At 38.0% G+C, this 19768-nt stretch overlaps 1 protein-coding gene across 1 annotated transcript; it reads right to left on the reverse strand.

Moving 5' to 3' along the window:
- Positions 1-1786: 1786 nt before the first annotated feature.
- LOC103700099 (probable leucine-rich repeat receptor-like protein kinase At1g35710) lies at positions 1787-19753 on the reverse strand. Its single transcript, XM_039119788.1, has 4 exons — positions 19210-19753; positions 7179-18157; positions 6261-6613; positions 1787-4540 (listed from the first exon to the last, which is right to left on the reverse strand). The coding sequence occupies exons 2-4, from the start codon at positions 10651-10653 to the stop codon at positions 4523-4525; spliced, it is 3846 nt and encodes a 1281-aa protein (XP_038975716.1). The 5' UTR covers positions 10654-18157; positions 19210-19753; the 3' UTR covers positions 1787-4522.
- Between the last annotated feature and the right edge of the window lie 15 nt (positions 19754-19768).

Genomic DNA, 19768 nt, shown 5'->3' on the forward strand with positions numbered 1-19768 from the left:
CGGACAAACATCGAGGGACAGAATGATCACCTCCCATGGAATTATCCAATGTCTAGTAGTATCCAGGGGAAACAATGAGATGAAGAGAAAGGGTAAGAAATATATTCTCATTATCAAAAAATTTTAACATTCAGTTGTTTGCACCAATTCCTTTTTGGTTAAACATTCATTATCAAATGCTAGCTCAATTTGAATTTATTCTCATTGTCCCTTTGATATCAGTTTTTTCTTAACATACATATTAAGTTCAGAAATCATATTCAAGTTATAGTATTATCTATAAAATTTTGCAAGATATTTATACACATTCCTAAACCTTATGATAGTTTATGCTATATTAATCTCCAAGTTCAAAATTTTCAGTATTTTAATTCATGTTTACAAGCTTTATTATTTTTTATCTATTTCCTTATAGAGTTTTAATCATCAAGAGCCAATAGTTGAAATATATTATTTATGCTTTGTTATTGATATTTAAGTTCAGATGAGGAGACAGGTTTTTTTTCTTTTAAATCCCATTACAAGGCCCCATTCCAAGCCACATACATGGAATGAATCTAGGAACACTAGCTGAAGCGGGATTGCACCATTTAACTCAATCTGTGCATTGCACACTCATGCCCATACTTAAGAGTATGACCAAACTAAAGGCTCAAAGTCAACAATCATTCCTAGTTCATGCAAAACTTATTATTGGATATCCTAGCATCATAGTGATCGGGATATAGGACAAGCCTCATAGAGAGGTAAGGCCTTACCACCTAAACTATGGATTGGTTTAACAAAATTATATGCTCCTCAAGCCTCCTCCTGCCTCCCCCCTCTCTCTCACAAAGACAACCACTACAACAAAAGAGACAACATGGTTCCATCCCTGCATTACGGTATGGTACCAATGGGTGTATGGTGATGGTATCTTACCCGTATGATACTGTACAATCACCATAGAAGGAACCAGCATGGTACGGTACTTTAGTCCATATTGGATTCTATATTTAGCAAGACGTACCAGTTATCCTTAAGAGCATCAAAAGTTGAATCCCAAGCTAAATAAGATAAAAATAATATCATTCAGCATCTTGTTAAGACAAAAATGTATACATAGTTGTGAGCATGGCAAAACCTATAGGTGATCACATGTCGTGACAACCTACCTTCAGATCATCCTTTTCTAAGCTAACTATACTATTTAGCATGTATCTGTGGGCCTGCAAACTTTTCCTGCACCCACCACCGCTTGTGTTCCCATTCTATGCAACAAATTTTCAGGACTTCACAGTTGGTGGAGGCAGTTGACAGAAAATTAAGATATTCGAATTCTGGCAAAATGGAAAAAAGAAAAGGAAATAAAGGATTCCAAGAGGGGGGAGACCAAAACACAAAATTAAATTATCTAGGATTCCAGGTAGTAACTTGTTAATAATATATATAAAAGGCAAGTAACTATAATAGAACATCTTTTGAAAAAGTGGCGACTTTTCATTAATTGTGATTAAAACTATTTTCTTTAATCACTTCTTGATGCATGCTTTTGATAGAATTCAAATTCTACATTAGCAATTTCGATGGAAAATTCCATAAGTGTGAAAATTTGAAGAAGACAGATAAAATATATAAATATAACTATCATAAAATAAGATTATAACTGCAATTTCGAATTCAAATTACACATGGGTGCATGCAGAAAATGTATTTGGCATTATTAGAATCTACACAAATAAGAAGCGCATGGAAGGATTACAAAATTACCCTGCACCTACGTGAGCAACTTTTTTTTTTTTTTTGCTTTAACGGGTTCTTCAGACAACGCGTGTCCGAATACACCCAAGAAAATCAAAATACACAATCTCACGTAGTGCCAACGGCATCTCACTCTCTCCTGCCCATAGGGCGTATCCTGAATGGTGGGCCGCGTATGCAGCCACCCAGTCAGCCGCCCCGTTGGCCTCTCTGAATACATGCTTGGCCTCAAAGGCCATGCCATCCCTCACCATCATCCCAATGTCCCGGATTAGAGGGTGGTCAGTGCTCTCACCACTCGGTCTCCGCCGAATCCATCCAATAACCGTAGCCGAATCGCCCTCCAAGATGATCGAGCTAGCCCGCAGTACCTGCCGCGCATGGCGAACACCTGCCCAGGCAGCTCGCAACTCCGCCCCTGGAACTGATATGTCGAACAACCGGCAACCGCCCGCTGCCACTACCCTGGAGTGAGGGTCCCATATGACGAAGCCTGCCCCGCCTCGTGTACCTCCATCCAACACCGACCCGTCAAAGTTGACATTGAGAAAACTAGGGGGTGGGGGCTCCCAGGTGGAAAACACCGTCCGAGGAGCTGCCTGAGCAGAGAAGGAACCCCAGGTGTCCCGAGCTATCAAGGGTGTGTCTGCAAGGGTGGTGAGTCTGGACTCCATTGCCAGTGCTCGAGCAGACTCCGCAACAAACCTCGGCAACATCCTACGCTCGCCGAAGGTGCGAGCGTTCCTACGTGAGCAACTTCGCCTGCAAAAAGAAAAAGGTAAAATAGCTGTTGTCTCCTGTCCTTTTTTCCCAGAAGATTCTTTTGGTTCTTTTTTTCCTAGCTTCCTGGTGGATAGAGAAATAAAGCCCATAGACACACACATCTTATTAATTCACACATGCTGTATTCTTAGTAAATTAGCTTCTTAATGTCAAAAGGTGGAAGGACAAACAAAAAATTTGAAATCTTTGGTAAAGTTTATACGTTAGCAGCTCTGCATAAAATCCAACGACTTAGCATCATTCTGACATTATTATTTGTGATGCAAAAAAAAAAAAAAGACGTACGCACTGTTTTGTCGTGGAAGAAATTGGCATAATGATAATACAGTTTTGTAGATTAAATAAGAACAGGAAAAAAACCTCCATGATCTAGAGAAACTACATAAACTGTTTCAGTTAAATTAAATGATACAATTACATTCAATAACATAAATGTCATGCTCGATGACTTTTAGCATACCATATAATTGGATGAAACGTGGAGGGATGATGACTGGAGCCGTCACTGACAATAGATATATAGCAACCCTTAAAGCCCAACATCTAGAATGCCATGAGTTGCGAGCTTCTTGCAGCTCCTCAGCTCTAAGTGTAGTGACAAACATAAATGAGAAAAATATCCGAGAATATTTGTCAAGGTTCCTAATAGATTAACTTTTCAGAAGTTTATTCCCACTGAACCATTTCTTCCACAAAATGTAGGTGTGGAATTACAGCCATGAAGGACTTTATTTGAAACAATTATTATGTCATATTCTGATAATAATGAGAATGAATAGCTATATACAAGACTTTAGCTAGAAAAAAACTGGAGGCTCACTGAATTGTCCTTATTGAAGGATATGAAGCACCCTAAGCATATACGAAGCATGCCTGCAGCATGAAAACATTCATCACCATCAATTCCACATACTGTAATATCTGGAAAGATAATTGAAGCGTAAAAACATGATTTACATGATAATAAGCTTGTAAATCGTATGGCACATCTCCTGTTTAAAGTTTCTATTTATGATCTACAATGTAATTAGGAAGTGAAGAAGTTTGTTACTGTAAATATATTGGATTAGTGCCCAATGTGAGATAGGCAGCCTAAAAATTAGAAGTGCTACTCATCCCTGATTGATTGAACTAACTGTTTTTAATAAAATAAGGAAATGGATTATAGCAGATTACAACTACAAAGATACTCTTTTCCCAAAACAAAAGAAAGGTATTTAATATGCTAGTGTAAATATATCAGGTTGCTTCCCAATGTGAGATAAGCAACCTAAAAATTAAAAATGTTATTCTTCCAAGATTAATTGAGCTAACTATTTCTTAGTAAAATAAAGAAATGGATTATAGCAGATTACAATTACAAAGATACTCTTTTCTCAAAGGAAACTTAGAAAGGTATTTAATATACCCATGATATATCTGTAAAAACATGCATTATTCATTTTCCTTTCCAAACAAAATTATTTATTCATTGATCTAGTACTGTTGTGATAATTAAAGGAGGTTCGAGAGAAGAAAATTTTAATATTGAGGAAGTTTTGAGTACATTATAATCTGGTTATGGATAAGAAAGAATTGCAAAGGATTTATCCATTCCATATGCAAAGTTCAGAACTATTGGTCAATAAGTAGCAGATCTGAGTATAAAGATCACAGCTTAGAGTAATTTTCATATTAGTTTTGAAGTGCATATCAAAATTATTAACTAAAGTACGAACTTATTTAATATAGTTGTCAAATGCTCGATATGAAGAGGCATACATGATGGACTGGATAGTGACCTACAATGAAGAATATGGAGAAATTTGTGCCCGTAGTCACGAACAAACAGGCCAATAAATTTGTCAGGAAAAATATAAAACCATATATGTATTGAGCTCGCAAAGATTGTTTTCTTTTGACCGAATATATTGCACTCTCTTGTTTTGCAAATATCAATTGTGCCCAACTCCGAATTTCCTCACTCCTGTCACCTTCTACCAGAATTTTTTCAACAGGTTCAACAGGCTTCCTCATTCTGCAAACAAACAACACAAAAGATTAATGATATTTAATATTGGAATTTTTTTCTAATTATCTGAGATAATCTAGATAATTTGAGTTGGGGTCATGAAAGGAATAGAACATGGATAATAAATAAGGGGAATTCAGTGTCAAGATGTGTCCACTGGACATGCAAGTTATGGTAGGAGGCATTATATCAATGTCTGGTGTATTGAGCCCGGAGGTAATCCTATAAAGTTGCAATACTTGGATTGTGTTTTTACTATTATTCTTTTAAATTTTAATGCAACTTGAGTATTAATATTGGTGCATTGTAATTTTATTAAATATGATTTCTACAAAAGATTTTGAGTATGATACAACGTTCTTTCTACATTGCTCTTTATTTTTTCATTTTATTTTTTATTAAGGAAATATGGTAGGAGTGCCACCTTCTAAGCAATGGTTGTCTTTTCGTTGGTCAAGGGCTAACTTGGATGGCTGGGGAGAAGGAATACAAATGAGTCGAGTAGTAGTGAACTGGTAAGATGCTTAGATTTGTGCATATACATATACATACATACATATATATATATATACACACACACACATACATACATATGTATGTATATATACACCTATCTATCTATTTATCTATCTATCCATCTGCCTAGCTATATATATAGAAATCCAAACTTGGGTTGTTTGTTTAATTGACTAGTATGTCATCAATCCGAGCCCAAACTTTTATTTAGTTTTTTAAGCTCAATTTTTCTTTTTAGCAAATTTTCAAGCTCAAATGGTTAAACTTTTTTCTTTTCAACAAAAAAGTGTAACTATTCATTCATTAGCAAATATCGATGCATTTCCATCACCATAGTCACGTATGACTACATAGTTGAATCTCAAACTTTAAAACCTACATTACAAATATTATTATATTTTTGAGCAAATTAATGAAACCTATTATATTATTCTATTGATAAATAAAATGAAGTACAAATCGAAGCTAAGAAATGAGAAAGCCAAAAAAGAAAGGAAGAAGCAAAGATAAATAGAGGAGACAAAGGGGGGACATGCGATGTCCAAGCCTAAGAAACCATACAATCCAATGCTGGTCCAATAAATAAAATCTAATCCAGCATAATTCCAAGGCATCGAGACAACAACTAGCCCAACCTAAATAGCCCACTGCAGTTTTTCCCCCGAAATTCCTCGCAAAAACATGCAAGTTCTCATATTTTCTTGGTAAACATGAGTTTCTACTTACAAGTATATTGCTCCGTGAGAAACACAATTTCTATGGTTGGCAGTGCATATTGTGCCACATTGACAAGATATTATTACCTACACTGCATGCACCATGGCGCACAGGCAGCCAATCACGGCCATTAATTTTTGTGGGCTTTATTCATCAAGTACGCCCATCATCATAGGAACCAACGGTTGTGACTGGCTGCCAGCATGGCCATATTAGGCAATAATTTTTTTGAATCGACCAGGTTAATAAAATGCTTGAGTATAAATTAATTCTTGTGAGAACTCAGTCAAGATAAGTCTACAATTTCCAATAATAAAAGCATGAAGGGATATCTATCTGTTAGTTGATATGAATCTACAACATAAAGAACTTATCTGTACAACATATAAACAAGAGAATCAAGTTCTGCTAACTCTCTCGAACCCAAAAAAAGGAGATAAACTATATATTAAATGATGGCTATTTTTGACAAAATATCTATTTTCTATCATACCTTGACATGGATTAGGTGACATAACTTAATCATGTCCAAAGGTTGGGAGTTTGGTCGTGCCCCGATGGTAGATAGCCGTTGAGATACATTTCGCATTGTTGGACGAGAATGCGGATTGTTATCCAAACACTGAAATGCTGTCATAACTACTACAACTAACTCATTTGCAGCTTGAGTTGTAGGAGGTCGTAGTCGCGGGTCTAATATATCTTTTAGAAAGGTGTTTTCACCGACGGAAGAAGATAAAGTACAGATGAGATCTCCTGGATGCTTTCCCATTACAATCTCAAGTGCTACTACTCCAAAACTATATACATCACATTTCTCAGTAACCCTCATTGTGTATGCAAGCTCTGTAATAGAATGGAAAAATATATAATCAAATTTTTATTGTCAACCACTTCTAATAGAGCTAGTTACGTTGATTTAATTAGCTGTAGAGTCCACTTGTAACTGCAACATAGGGTATCTGATTTAATGCAAAAAGTTCAGAGCATTCTCAATTGTGTCTGTCCCCCACAAAAGCAAGTCACCATGTAATCAATAGTTTACTATGCATTACATAGTATAGTACAAATTATAGCTTTGAAAATGTAATAGCATTAAATGTTAAGCAAACATATCTTCATATCGACTTGGTCATATGAATGTCATGGAGAATAACATGTAATTAGCTAATCCTAATAAGAACAAGCAAGAAAAAAAAAACCTTTTTGAGGAAAAAAAATTACTATTTCTTCGAGGAGTACGGAAGTGTGTAATGCTGATAAGTTACCATGGTCATAGCTATGGTACCATTTTTTTCTAGAGAGATAAACCTAAAGATGCTCTTAACATATCTTAAACAATGTATTAAAAAATATAAACAAATTTGTAAGGCCATTATTTTTACGTTAGAAAAATGGAATTGCAGCATACCTGGGGCCAAATATCCTCGTGTGCCTGCAAGCATACTCCAATTAGATGAATCAGGCTTTACAAGTCTAGCAATACCGAAGTCCGAAATACAAGCCTTGTATTCTAAATCAAGTAGAATATTATTACTTGTTATGTCTCGGTGCACTAATGGTGGAGCACAATCATGGTGCATGTATGATAGAGCATGAGCAATATGTTTTACAGCATCCACTCTCTTAGACCAATCCAATTTAGAGGCATTTTCACTTCGGAGAATGTTTGCCAAGCTTCCTCTCTCCATATATTCACAAACAAGAAACTTATGTCGAGCACTGGAGCAAAAACCATAAAGCTTCACAATATTCCGATGTTGGATCTGGGTCAGTGCCCGTATTTCATTCCAAAAAGTTTGCTTGCTTGGCAACTCTTCAATTTCTAATGGATGAAATTTCTTCACAGCTACCAACTTGTCACTTGGCAGCAGTGCTTTGTAAACACTGGAAAATGCTCCAGTGCCAATGCAATACTTGGCATCAAAATTCTCTGTTGCTTGAATGATGCCATCGTATGCGTCTTCTCCATTGAAGTTCGAAATAGAGAATCCACTTTCTTCAATACTTGCATCATTTCTCGTATATTTCTTCCTCCTCAGAATTTGCAGAGCAAATACAACAAATAGAACTAAGAGACTAGGAACAATAATTAACAAGAGAAGTTTGTGGTGCTTATTTGAATCATCTTTGCTAGTTGTAAACAAGCCACATGAAGGCAAACCTTTCACTGCACCACACAAGCCCTTGTTGTGGCTGAACCCTTCCACTGAAACATTCTGGAAAATTTTGTTGTTGGGTAGTGGGCCTTCTAATTCATTGTATGATAAGTCTACAGATGACAAGCTCTTCATACCACTCAAAGAAGGCGGAACATGACCAGTCAGCTCATTGTGTGATAGATTCAGAACTTCTAGCTTATCCAGTTTGCCAAATTGTGGTGGTATCTCTCCAGTAAATGAGTTGTGGCTTAGATCGAGGAAGGCTTGCAGGTTTACTAGATTTCCAATTTGAAAGGGAATGCTTCCATTAAAATGATTGTTTCCAAGCTTCAGCGAATAAAGATTTATGCAGTTACCTAATTGTTCTGGTACCCTTCCCCTTAGTTGATTTGCTGATAGATCAAGAATCTCCAAATTAGATAGTTCTCCAAATTCTGGATATACCTCTCCAACAAGTTGGTTGTTGCTCAAAGTCAAGTTATATAGATTAGTTAACATGCTCAGATCCTTCGGCATCTCTCCTGATAGATAGTTTGAGGAAAGGTCAAGTTCTTGCAGTAGAGTCAACTTTCCAAGTTCTGCTGGTATGCTTCCTGTAACCTTGTTGTCAGAGATTCTTAAGAGCGACAAATTATGACATCCTCCCCAATTTGGTGAGAGCTTACCAGACAGCCTATTGAAGCTTAAATCGATGTATGAGAGATGTGGATACACTCCAAGATTTTCAGATATATCCCCAGATAGTTGGTTCTGCTCAAGTCGGACTCTAACTAGGCTTGTACAGTTTTTCAAGCTTTTGGAAATCGGACCTTCAAAATGATTGTTATTCAAAGTGAGATGAAATAGAACTCCTCCTTTGCATATGTCATGTGGTAAATGGCCAGAAAAATTGTTGTTCGTCAAGTCGAGAAATTTCAAATTTGTAAAATTGTTAAATTCCTGAGGCAAAGAACCAGATAGTCGATTGTCGAATAAGCGCAAATCAGTAAGGTTGGTTAAGCTTCCAAAAGATGGAGGGATCGAGCCAGATATATGATTTTCAAAAAGGTACAAGATTTCAAGCTTAGTTAAATTTCCGATACTAGCAGGGATTGAACCATCTAAAACGTTGTTATTGATTTCCAAATCTCTCAAGCTTACCAAGTTTCCTAATTCATGAGGAATTGATCCAGAGATCTGATTTTTAAAGAGGTACAAGATTTCAAGCTTGGTTAAATTTTCGATACTAGCAGGGATTGAACCATCTAAAAGGTTGGTATTGATTTCCAAATCTCTCAAACTTACCAAGTTTCCTAATTCAGGAGGAATTGATCTAGAGATCTGATTTTTAAAGAGGTACAAGATTTCAAGCTTGGTTAAATTTCCGATACTAGTAGGGATTGAACCATCTAAAAGGTTGGTATTGATTTCCAAATCTCTCAAGCTTACCAAGTTTCCAAATTCAGGAGGAATCGATCCAGAGATCTGATTTTTAAAGAGATACAAGATTTCAAGCTTGGTTAAATTTCCTATACTAGCAGGGATTGAACCATCTAAAAGGTTGGTATTGATTTCCAAATCTCTCAAGCTTACCAAGTTTCCTAATTCATGAGGAATCGATCGAGAGATCTGATTTTTAAAGAAGTACAAGATTTCAAGCTTGGTTAAATTTCCTAAGCTGGTGGGGATGGAACCTGTTAAATTGTTTGCTGAGAGGTCTAGATTAGCTAACTCCATTAGATTTCCTATTTCATGAGGAATTGATCCCGAGAGATGATTGCCCCAAAGGTACATAATATTAAGCTTGGTTAAATTTCCTAAGCTGGTGGGGATGGAACCTGTTAAATTGTTTGTTGAGAGTTCTAGCATAGTTAACTCCGCTAGATTTCCTATTTCAGAAGGAATGGAGCCGAAGAGATGATTACCCCAAAGAAAGAACCAGTTAAGCTTGGTCCAGTTTCCCAAGCTAAGAGGGATGAAACCTGTCAGACTGTTATTACCCATGCCTAAATAAACCAGGTTTATGAGATTCCCTAATTCGGGAGGCATGGAGCCAGATATCCCGTTGTGGGAGCAAAACAATAATTGAAGCCGGGTTAAATTTCCCAAAGTGGGAGGGATGGAACCTGTTATATGGTTGGTGTAGATTTTCAACTCCAAGAGATTCCCAAGCCTTCCTAATTCCTTAGGGATGGTACCTGAAAGGTTATTTTGGTATAGGTATAAGAAGTTAAGCCTTGTCATATTACTTAGCCAAGGAGGGATGGAACCGCTTATCTGATTCTCACTAAGATTGAAAGAGTTGAGCTTTGTCAGAGAGCTGATCTGCAATGGAATTGTCCCTGCAAAGTTATTAGTGCAGAGATCAAGAGAGATGAGCTTCGAAAGAGCAGATATGGTGGGAGGGATGCTTCCATAGAGCTGGTTGAACGTGAGGTTGAGACTGGTAAGTGATGATAGGAGGGAGAAGTTGAGAGCATTTAGCGTTCCTGCCAGACCCTTTTGGGCCAGATTCACCTCCGTGATCACATGTCGGCCTCGACGTGTGACGTTGCATGAGATTCCAGTCCAGTTGCATGGACTAGTGTCGAGGTTCCAAGATTCAAGTGATCCTTGGCTCTGGAGGCTGACTTTCCACTGGAGGAGGGCCCTCCCTTGGGATGCAAGTGAAGCTGATGCCAAGGCAAGAAGAAATGAAAGGATTAGAAACAGAAGAAGGGTGGAGAGGAATTTTGGAGATGACATAGCTAAGGTTCTGATAGGCCCAAGGTGTTTTAAGGTTATTGTGGTTGTTGAGAGAGAGTTCGAGGCCTTTTATAGCCACCATCTAGTTGCATATTCCTCTGCATGTCTACCGTAAGGGACGGGTGATAGAAATTTTTGTGATGCTTTGAATGTTTCAAGCTAAATGAGGGTCGGGGGATAGTGACTTTTCCCAAACCCTATGGAGCTGGACTGGACTTTGCTAACATGTCATGCTCTATTTCAACCAACGGGTGACTGGCTTGTTTTTGTTTTTGTTGGGCACTATGTTGCCATCCATCTACAATTCTGTCTCTTCTTCAACAAAAAGTCTTCGGTTATATCTCTCTTGAGTCTGGCCTCTACCGTCCGCTAGTGCTATGGGCTTCAAACTTATCCTTCAGTGGTTGATGTCAGCTTATAAATATCTTCGTGATTAGCATGGCGGTGAGCCACGTGGTGTGGAATATAATTTCTTCCACTGTAGTCTCTATCCCATTTGAGAAATAGATGCATCACTAAAAGCCAAAAAGAAGGGATAGCATTTGATTATTAAATTAAAATGAACGGTGGGAGCTTTATAACCTTTAAACATGTATCGTCGCGAAGAAAGAGAGCATCCTCGAAATTAAAAAATCCAAGCTTAGCCACTCATCTTACATCACACCGTGATCCTAGACAGATAGGGGATTGAGGTGATATCGCTACAGGTGATATCGCTACTGTTCCGTATAAATATCTACAGTCTCGGATCGTATCTTAATTATTGTTAGGTCCAAAGCCTTTGTTATGCATATTTTACACCGTGAAGAGCTGCATGTGAATCTATTGGACAGCCATCATCAAAAAAAATAATCATCCATCTTGAAAACATACGGCTATCATTCATCTCAAAAATAAAGTTTGGTGCCAAACAAAGTGGACAGAGAGATGAGCCATAGCCCTTTATTCTCGAGATGAGTGATGCAGCACCTGTCCAAGGATGCATGCTCTCTACGTTGGATGATCATTGTTCATTATTGTCAATCGTCGATGCCGAATTGGTTTATCATTATGTTTGGTCGCTCGAATGGCAAATACTTAAATGGAAGCAAGGAGAACGCCTCTTGTTTCTAAGAAACAGAAATGGGTTAATTATAATCTAGTTACATGCATCAGAGATTAATTTATTTGAAAATATATCTGATATCAATTTTGAACTCTGAATACTGCTTCCAATCACATGCTTCCATGTCAGCATGTGAAAGAAAAAAAGAGTCAAAATCAAACTTTGAACATCAAAAAATACTTGGGGGTGTCTGATGCACGAAAAATTTTCTGGGCCTACACAATGTTGGTTTAGCAAGTCTACATTTAACCATCGCCCATGTACCGCGCCGGTATTGCCAGCTGCACAAATCCCCTCATGCCATGTCTTGCAGAAAATGTTTCTTTTGCAGAGAAAGAGTGCCAAGTCTTTGACATATATTGCATTTCAATCTTACACATCAACCTATGCTCCAATTTGGGTACATTAACAAAAAAACAACTCAATGCACAAGACTACTACCATTGCGGGGTTTAGAAAGGTTAAATATATATTGAAAAATTCGTCGTCTCGGTACCGGATCCCATATCGGTGCCATACTACCACAGTATCGGTACAGTATGGTACGATACAGAGTTTTTTTAGTATATCGAGTGTCGGTATGCCACCTATACGGGGTACCGATACCGAATCGGTATGGTACGGTATGTCCCGTACTGTTCAGTTTAGACCGGTACGACAAACCATGATACATGGCCTTACTCTCAGGTGCGGAGAGCTTTTTTTTCGTATTTTGAACCAATAACACGCATGCCATAACAAAACAAGTTTATCATTATGCCAAGCAATTTTTGCGATGGTTTGAATGTTTCAAGCTGAACGAGGGTTGGGGGATGGTGACTTTACCCAAACCCTACGGAACCGGACTGGACTTTACTAACATGTCCTGCTCAATTCAACCAATGGGTGACAGGCATGTAATCAATAAGTCTCCGATTATATCTCCCTCGAGTCTGGCCTCTACCATCCGCTAGTGCTATGGGCTTCAAACTTATCCTTCAATGGTTGCTGTCAGCTTATATATATCTTCCGTGATTGGAGTGGCGCACTGCCATGTTGTGCACGTGGTGTGGAATATAATTTCTTCCACTGCAGTCTCTATCCCATTTGAGAAATAGATGCATCACTAAAAGCCAAAAGAAAGAGATAGCATTTGATTCTTAAGTTAAAATGAACGGATCTTTAAACACGTATCCTTGCAAAGAAAGAGAGCATCCTCGAAGTTAAAGAATCCAGGCTTAGCCACTCATGTTACATCACATCATGATCCTAGATAGACAGGGGATTAAGGTGATATTGCTACTGTTCCGTACGGCCTCAAATCAGATCCAAGTTATTGTTAGGTCCAAAGCCTTTGTTGCGTATATTTTACACCGTGGATCATTAGATGGCTATTGTCAAAAAAAATAATCATTGAATAGCCACCATGTGATCCATCTTGAAAATACACGGCTATCACTCATCTCAAAAATAGAGTTTGGTGCCAAACAAGATGGATAGTGAGATGAGCCATAGCCCTTTATCTTCGAGATGGGTGATATAGTAGCTATCTAAGGATGCATACTCTGTACCATAGAAAACAGGCATCGTGGATGAACTCTGAATACTGCTTCCAATCACATGCTTCCATGTAAGCATGTGAAAGAAAAAAAAGAGTCAAAATCAAACTTTGAATATCAAAAAATACTTGGGGGTGTCTGATAGTACACATGAAAAATTTTCTGGGCCTGCACAATGTTGGTTTAGCAAGTCTACATTTAACCATCGCACATGTACGGCGCCGGTATTGCAAGCTGCACAAATCCCCTCATGCCATGTCTTGCAGAAAATATTTCTTTTGCAGAGAAAGAGTGCCATGTAGCATGATAGATATAGAATATCAAAGAGTGCAAAGCCTACGACATATATTGCATCTATGCTCCAATTTGGTTACATTAACAAAAAGACAACCCAATGCACAAGACTACTACCAATTGCTGCAAAATCAAGAAAAATTAATGATGAAACTTCATGATTTTTTTTGTAGATATGATTGTGCTGGTATTACTTTTTGATATGAAATTTGTTAGCAAACACTCTGAATGGACGAATACCAGAACAAATTGGGGGCTGCAATAAACTCTGCCTGCTTAAGATGACTAATAATGTGTTGAATGAAACTATTCCACATCAAATTGGTAACCTGTAAGAATTAGTCGATCGAAGCAACAATTTCTTCATGGGTATAATATTCCATCACAACTAAGCAAGCTACTAATGTTAAAACACCTAAATCTCTCGCATAACAACCCCGGAGGTTCCATTTTATCATCTCTTCGAGGCATGATTAGCTTGTCATCCATAGATTTATCATACCTCCTGGAGGGTCCTTCTTCCTGATAACCAGTTTTTCCAAAATGCTCCAAGAGAGTTGTTTGTTCATGATAAAGGCTTGTGTGGTTATGTGCACGGTTTACCTCCGTTTGACACACTTTCAACAAGAAAATGCCAAGCAACGCCATAAAGTCATGCTCTTGACAATTATATATATTCTTGGCTCGCTATTTCTTTTATTCTTGCTTCACTAGAGTTGCTATAGCCTTCTTCAAGAAGCACAATCTGAGGACCCGGTCGGTTGACCGTCGCGCACTTTCCTTGGGCATGTGGGCCGACCCGAAGAGGCCAGGCCCAAAGCCCCATTGTGCTCCCTAACATGAAGCAACTGAGAAAGAAGACTCATCCTCCTCCGAATCTGGCAAGAATCAAGGACTCCCAGGGCAATCCAAGTTCGACTAGGACTCGGAGACTTTCCCTATTTAATTCCTCCTCCTCCTCCATTGAAATCCATCACCGGTTTCTCCAAGAATCGCCGCCGATCTAACGATTCTTCTCTAAATCTCCTCTCCAATTTGTCGCTGAAAAAAGGTTGCCGGAGAGCCACTGGAGGCTTCGTTGGACCAAGGTGAGAGTTCTTCGCCTTCTTCCCTTTCTAGCTCAAGCTTCTAGCCATTGTTCTTAGCCTTTTTGGAACCGGCAATCGCCAAATTTGCATCCGAAACATGGTACCCTTGTTTCGATTCTCTTTCTCTTCTTTTGAGTATGCTGGTGTCGTCAATGTTCATCGCCGAAGCCCACAGCTCCTTCCTTACGTCGACCTCTGGCCCGTGCCAATCCCCCAGCCGCCGGCAAGTGCACTAAGACACGAATCCACCAGCCTGTCCCACCCCTATTTTTATCATCCTTTTCTGACCGCCCTTAGCTGGTTGTCACCACCGCCGTCTGCCATCTGACCGGACCACAGCAGCCACCAGCCATTCTCTTTCCTCCTCTATTTTACCAAGGAAGAAAGAAAAGAAGAAACAAATAAGAAAGAAAAAAAAAGAAGAGGAGAAGAAGAAGAAGAGAGAGAGTCATCCCTCTCTTATTTCTCTCTCTTGTTTCCTCTCTCCTCTCCACTTTCTCTCTCTGCTTTCTCTCTCTAGAAGGTCCAAGAAATCCAGAATTGGGTCTTGTCGACCTGATCTACGAATCCGAGTCGAGCCCTGTAAAGGCCTTGATCCGCCCTGGTGTCGGGCTGCCTGCTAGATCGATCATCATGGCCCTGTTGAATATCCTTGAAATCTTCATTGATGAATCATATTGATTAACCTTGGCCCTGATCGAGTCCATGTCCTATGATTTATGGATCGAATCGCTTAGGCCTGACCTACCCGGAACCGCCGAACACTGTCACCCAACCAACCATCTCCTTTCTTATTTATTCGAATGAAAATTAATCCCGCATTTAATGTTGTTAATAGGGTTGAATTGCTTAGTAAAGTTTGACGGCTTAAGGCAAAAGAAGTAAGCAAGCCTTATACTCACCTTATACTCCTTACTAATTTTTGAACTGTAAGTAAGCCTTATAATCCTTACTAATTTTCGAACTGTAAGCCTTATACTCCTTACTAATTTTCGAACTTGTAAGTAAATTTTGTACTCCTTCCTAGTTTTTGAACTTGCAAGTAAATCTTGCACTCCTTACGACATATTTTCCATGCATAAAATTTGCTTGTAAAAATATCATGCTTTGCTTTAAATTATGGATCAGCATATGTATTATGAAAATTATACTTTATTATGAAAAATAGTTCTACAAATATTTTAATAAAAATAGTTTTGTTATGAAATATAAATCTGATCATGCCATTTAGTATTTATCTATTTATATGTATGTTTTATAAAAAAGATATAAGCTTTCTAAAAACTCTCAGATAGCTATATATGATCCATTGCATTGAGAAAATCGACATCCGGAGCTAGCATCCATACGAACAATAACCCCGCCAATGGGTATAGAGCTGACATACGAACATAAATCTATATCGATTACAAACACTAGCCCTGTCACGGATATAAAGTGACCAAAGCATAAATATCTGTAAGCAATATTTTTAACTATAATATGGCTAAATGGCAGAGGAATGATTTGTGTATTTATTTGAAAAAATAAATATGGAGTTATGTTATGAATTATGAATGATTTTTGCATGCATGATTTGCTTATGACTTGTTTTATTATACTATATTATGAAATACTTATTTTAGAATGTTTGTTATTTTCTTTAAATGATGCATTAGCATGGAAAAAACTTATACTTGATCTAGTAAGGTAGTAAAATGTTTACTTACTGAGCTATGTCGCTCATATATCTCTTTTTATTTTTCTCTCTCCAGACAAATAGGATCAATACAGATGAAGGTTGGTCCAGACTTGAAGTTCGCGCTAGCAAGCTTGGTGATCTATGTAACAGAGCAAAATTTTAGTTCTACAATTGATTATAAAATTGTAATTAGTATTTTTTGTGAATAGTAAGAATTATAGGTTTGGTATTCAAGTTTGGATTTAGATGCTCTGAACCAATATTAGTTATTATTTAATGAATAATAAAATTAGATTCCTATTGATTCTATTATATTTGAGATCGATCTAAAAGTTAAATGTAATGTTGGCTTCGTATTATCAAGGGTTTCACCCCTCGGTAGCATGGCCATGTCATGCTTTGGATCTAGGGTGCGACAAATTATGTTCCGGATCTGAGGTGTGACACACAAAATACAATTTGAAACAAATGTGCCCAATGGAAGTTCATTCTTGGTTTGGCATTTTGATGGGAAAGATGCATGCGAGACATCATCTTAGCCACAGAAGATTTTGATGACATATTTTTCATTGGCAAGGAGCTTGTGAGGGCTAGTGCAGGTATGTATTTAGTTCTCTATCGACTATACATTGGGTAGATCTCCGATGCTTTTACAAGGCTAAAGAACTCAAATAACACCCTCCAGCTAACCTTTTACCTGAGATCTTGGATTGTGACAAATGATATTAAAAAAGATTCGGTCCATGATCTATGTAAGATACTGCAACAGAGGCTCTTTTGGAGTTGACTACAGATCCATCGTGATATTTATGATTGAAATTGATTGGATTTAGACCTTTAGTCTAGCAAGGGTGCTGCAGCTTTAGACGACCCAAATTTGGCACCAGAACATTGTGATGCTTTACGGGAATTTACTCCACTACTAAATAAAAGTTTCTTGTACATTAATATATGAAAAAAAAGGAAGTTTGGCATGCATACTTTTAGAATGAGGAAGGAGCCATTGAGTGTGGCTGGGAAAAGAGACTGGATATTGTCAAGGATGTTGCTGATGTTATATTGTATGCGCACCATGATTGCACTCCACCAATATATAGTACATGGAGACATAACAAGCAATAACATTCCACTTGATTCAAAATTTAACTCTAGCATCACAAAATATGGTATTGTCAAATTGTTGTTGCATAACTCATCTAATTTTCATGAAACATGACAAAGTAGCATGGTAGAAGAATTACAATTATTCATCACTTAATATTAGAAATTATTTATAAGACCATATTGCTAATGCTCACACTAATGAACCTATTTGATTGATTCTTCGTATATGCTATTTCCACATGTCCCCCTCAACACTCAACCCATAAATGAATTGCAAGTTCACTCCATACCACAATATAACGAAAAGATACAAAATTTGTAACTTGCCCATCAGAGCAAACACTTGTGAAAAAATATGTAAAAAGAATCACCATCTGTCTTCCACTTATCCTCATCTTATCCTATTAAGAGAAAAAAGTAGTGAATATTTCAAGGCATCTAGCCATTTAGAATTGCAGGTCATGTTTATTTCTATGGATATTTAATTAATATCTCTCATTATCGATTTCGTATCAATAAAGCTCTAAAAAAAATCTAGACAATCTGATATAGCTTGTAATCGTCTAAGACGAACCTGTATATATGCTTGGAGGCCAACACTGCCAACTTTTCCGACAATGATTGATCTTTTTTTGCATTTTCCACACAACTTTCAAAGTACTAAGAATATCTTTGTCCATCTGCTTGCATAAATCTGAAAAGAAACGGCTACAGCATGACCCAGACATATCCTTATTCACAAGGGCAGCCCACTGCATTTGGGGGACTAGGACGAACTCACTAAAGAAGGTCTTTTTTGTTTTTTTAATGATGAAAAAATAACATATTAAGTAATTCTGAATTTTTACTATTAAGGAATGCATTTGTTTGATAAATAACAATATGAAAAAAACAGCCAGAGAATGATAGATTGTAGATAAAATGAAGAGATGTTGTATATATGAACACATACAAATGAAGCAACTCCTATATGTCAAAGTCAAGCAAGCCAGCCTAGCACTTAAATTTAACAAATTGTAGACCGAAAAAAAAACAACAACATCATTTAAACCTTCAAGAAAAAAGTTTGGAAATTACCAAAACCAAAAAGTAATAGAACCTCAATATTTTATTACAGAGAAAGATGATAAAAGATGCATAAGAAGACCAACTCTAAATCAACAACTTCAGCATCTGAATGTCTGATATGCCACAAAATGAAAAACAAAAACAACAAAAGAAACTACTGAATCTGAACTTACCGCTACTACCAAGTCAAAATAAATGAAAAATACTGAAGAAGCAGCACTAAATCACTAAATTTTGTGATTATGCTCCACAACTATGTTTTCTTCTTTCTGAAAAAATTTTAACTCTTATTGCACTTTTGCCAAGTTTCTAGATCCGCTTGACTGGAAAAGGAACATTCATTTATGAAAAGTACTCTGCAGCTCCTCCTAGCTCATTTTCATCATCAGACTTAAGATACTATTAGCAATAAAATGGTTGAACAATAGGTCCAACTGATAATTCTTTCAGAAAAATTTAGAACCTGCAAGGAATAAATTAGGATAAAGGAGGCAGTTAACCAACATATACTCCCTGACCAGCATCAGTATTGCGAATAAATCTACCTATTTTTGTGCCGTCTGCGGCTCAAGATCCATTTCGGCGTCAGATCAAAGATTCAAAGGTAACGAACTCCGAAGAGAATCAGAAATCATCAAGAAGAAAACAGTAGCGAGAGTGCGAGACGAGTCCCTTTACCTGCGAGGCAGGCGCGACGAGCACCAAGAATCCCTTTACGGTTTCAGAGTCCACTCAGCAAGCAAGAATCACGGATTCGTCTATCAGGCGGGGCCGCGCTAGGATTCCTCCCACCGCCCCCCCCCCTCCCCCCCTCCTCTTACAAGAGCGCGCGAGGAAGGAGGGATCAGAAAGAGATGGGAGGGTTTGATCACTATCAGTGACTGCGAGAGGGCGAGGGAGAGGGGAAGGAGTCCCCTGTTCTCCGGTGTTTTCTTGCAAAGAAGGGAAGGGTCCGTTGGGAGGCGGGAAGTAGGTCGGTGGCGAAGGAATAGGTTGTCGAACAGGTTCTTGCCTGCCATGGCCGATGGCGGACGGCGATTAGGTTTTCCCACGTCTTGTCGAGGTAGCCCGTAGTCAATAGCTCTACCGTGACTCACTGTAGCTATAGGAAGTTCGGTGGGCGTGGGCCTTTCTTTGGGCTGCAACGTTATGCGACTGCCTAGGTTGGTTGGGCCGGCCCTGCTTCTTCATGCAGAAAGTATAGTCCCTGTCCTGAAACGAGAGCCTCCCGTTATGT

The sequence above is a fragment of the Phoenix dactylifera genome, unplaced genomic scaffold, assembly GCF_009389715.1.
Source record: "Phoenix dactylifera cultivar Barhee BC4 unplaced genomic scaffold, palm_55x_up_171113_PBpolish2nd_filt_p 000616F, whole genome shotgun sequence".
NCBI classification, from domain to species: domain Eukaryota; kingdom Viridiplantae; phylum Streptophyta; class Magnoliopsida; order Arecales; family Arecaceae; genus Phoenix; species Phoenix dactylifera.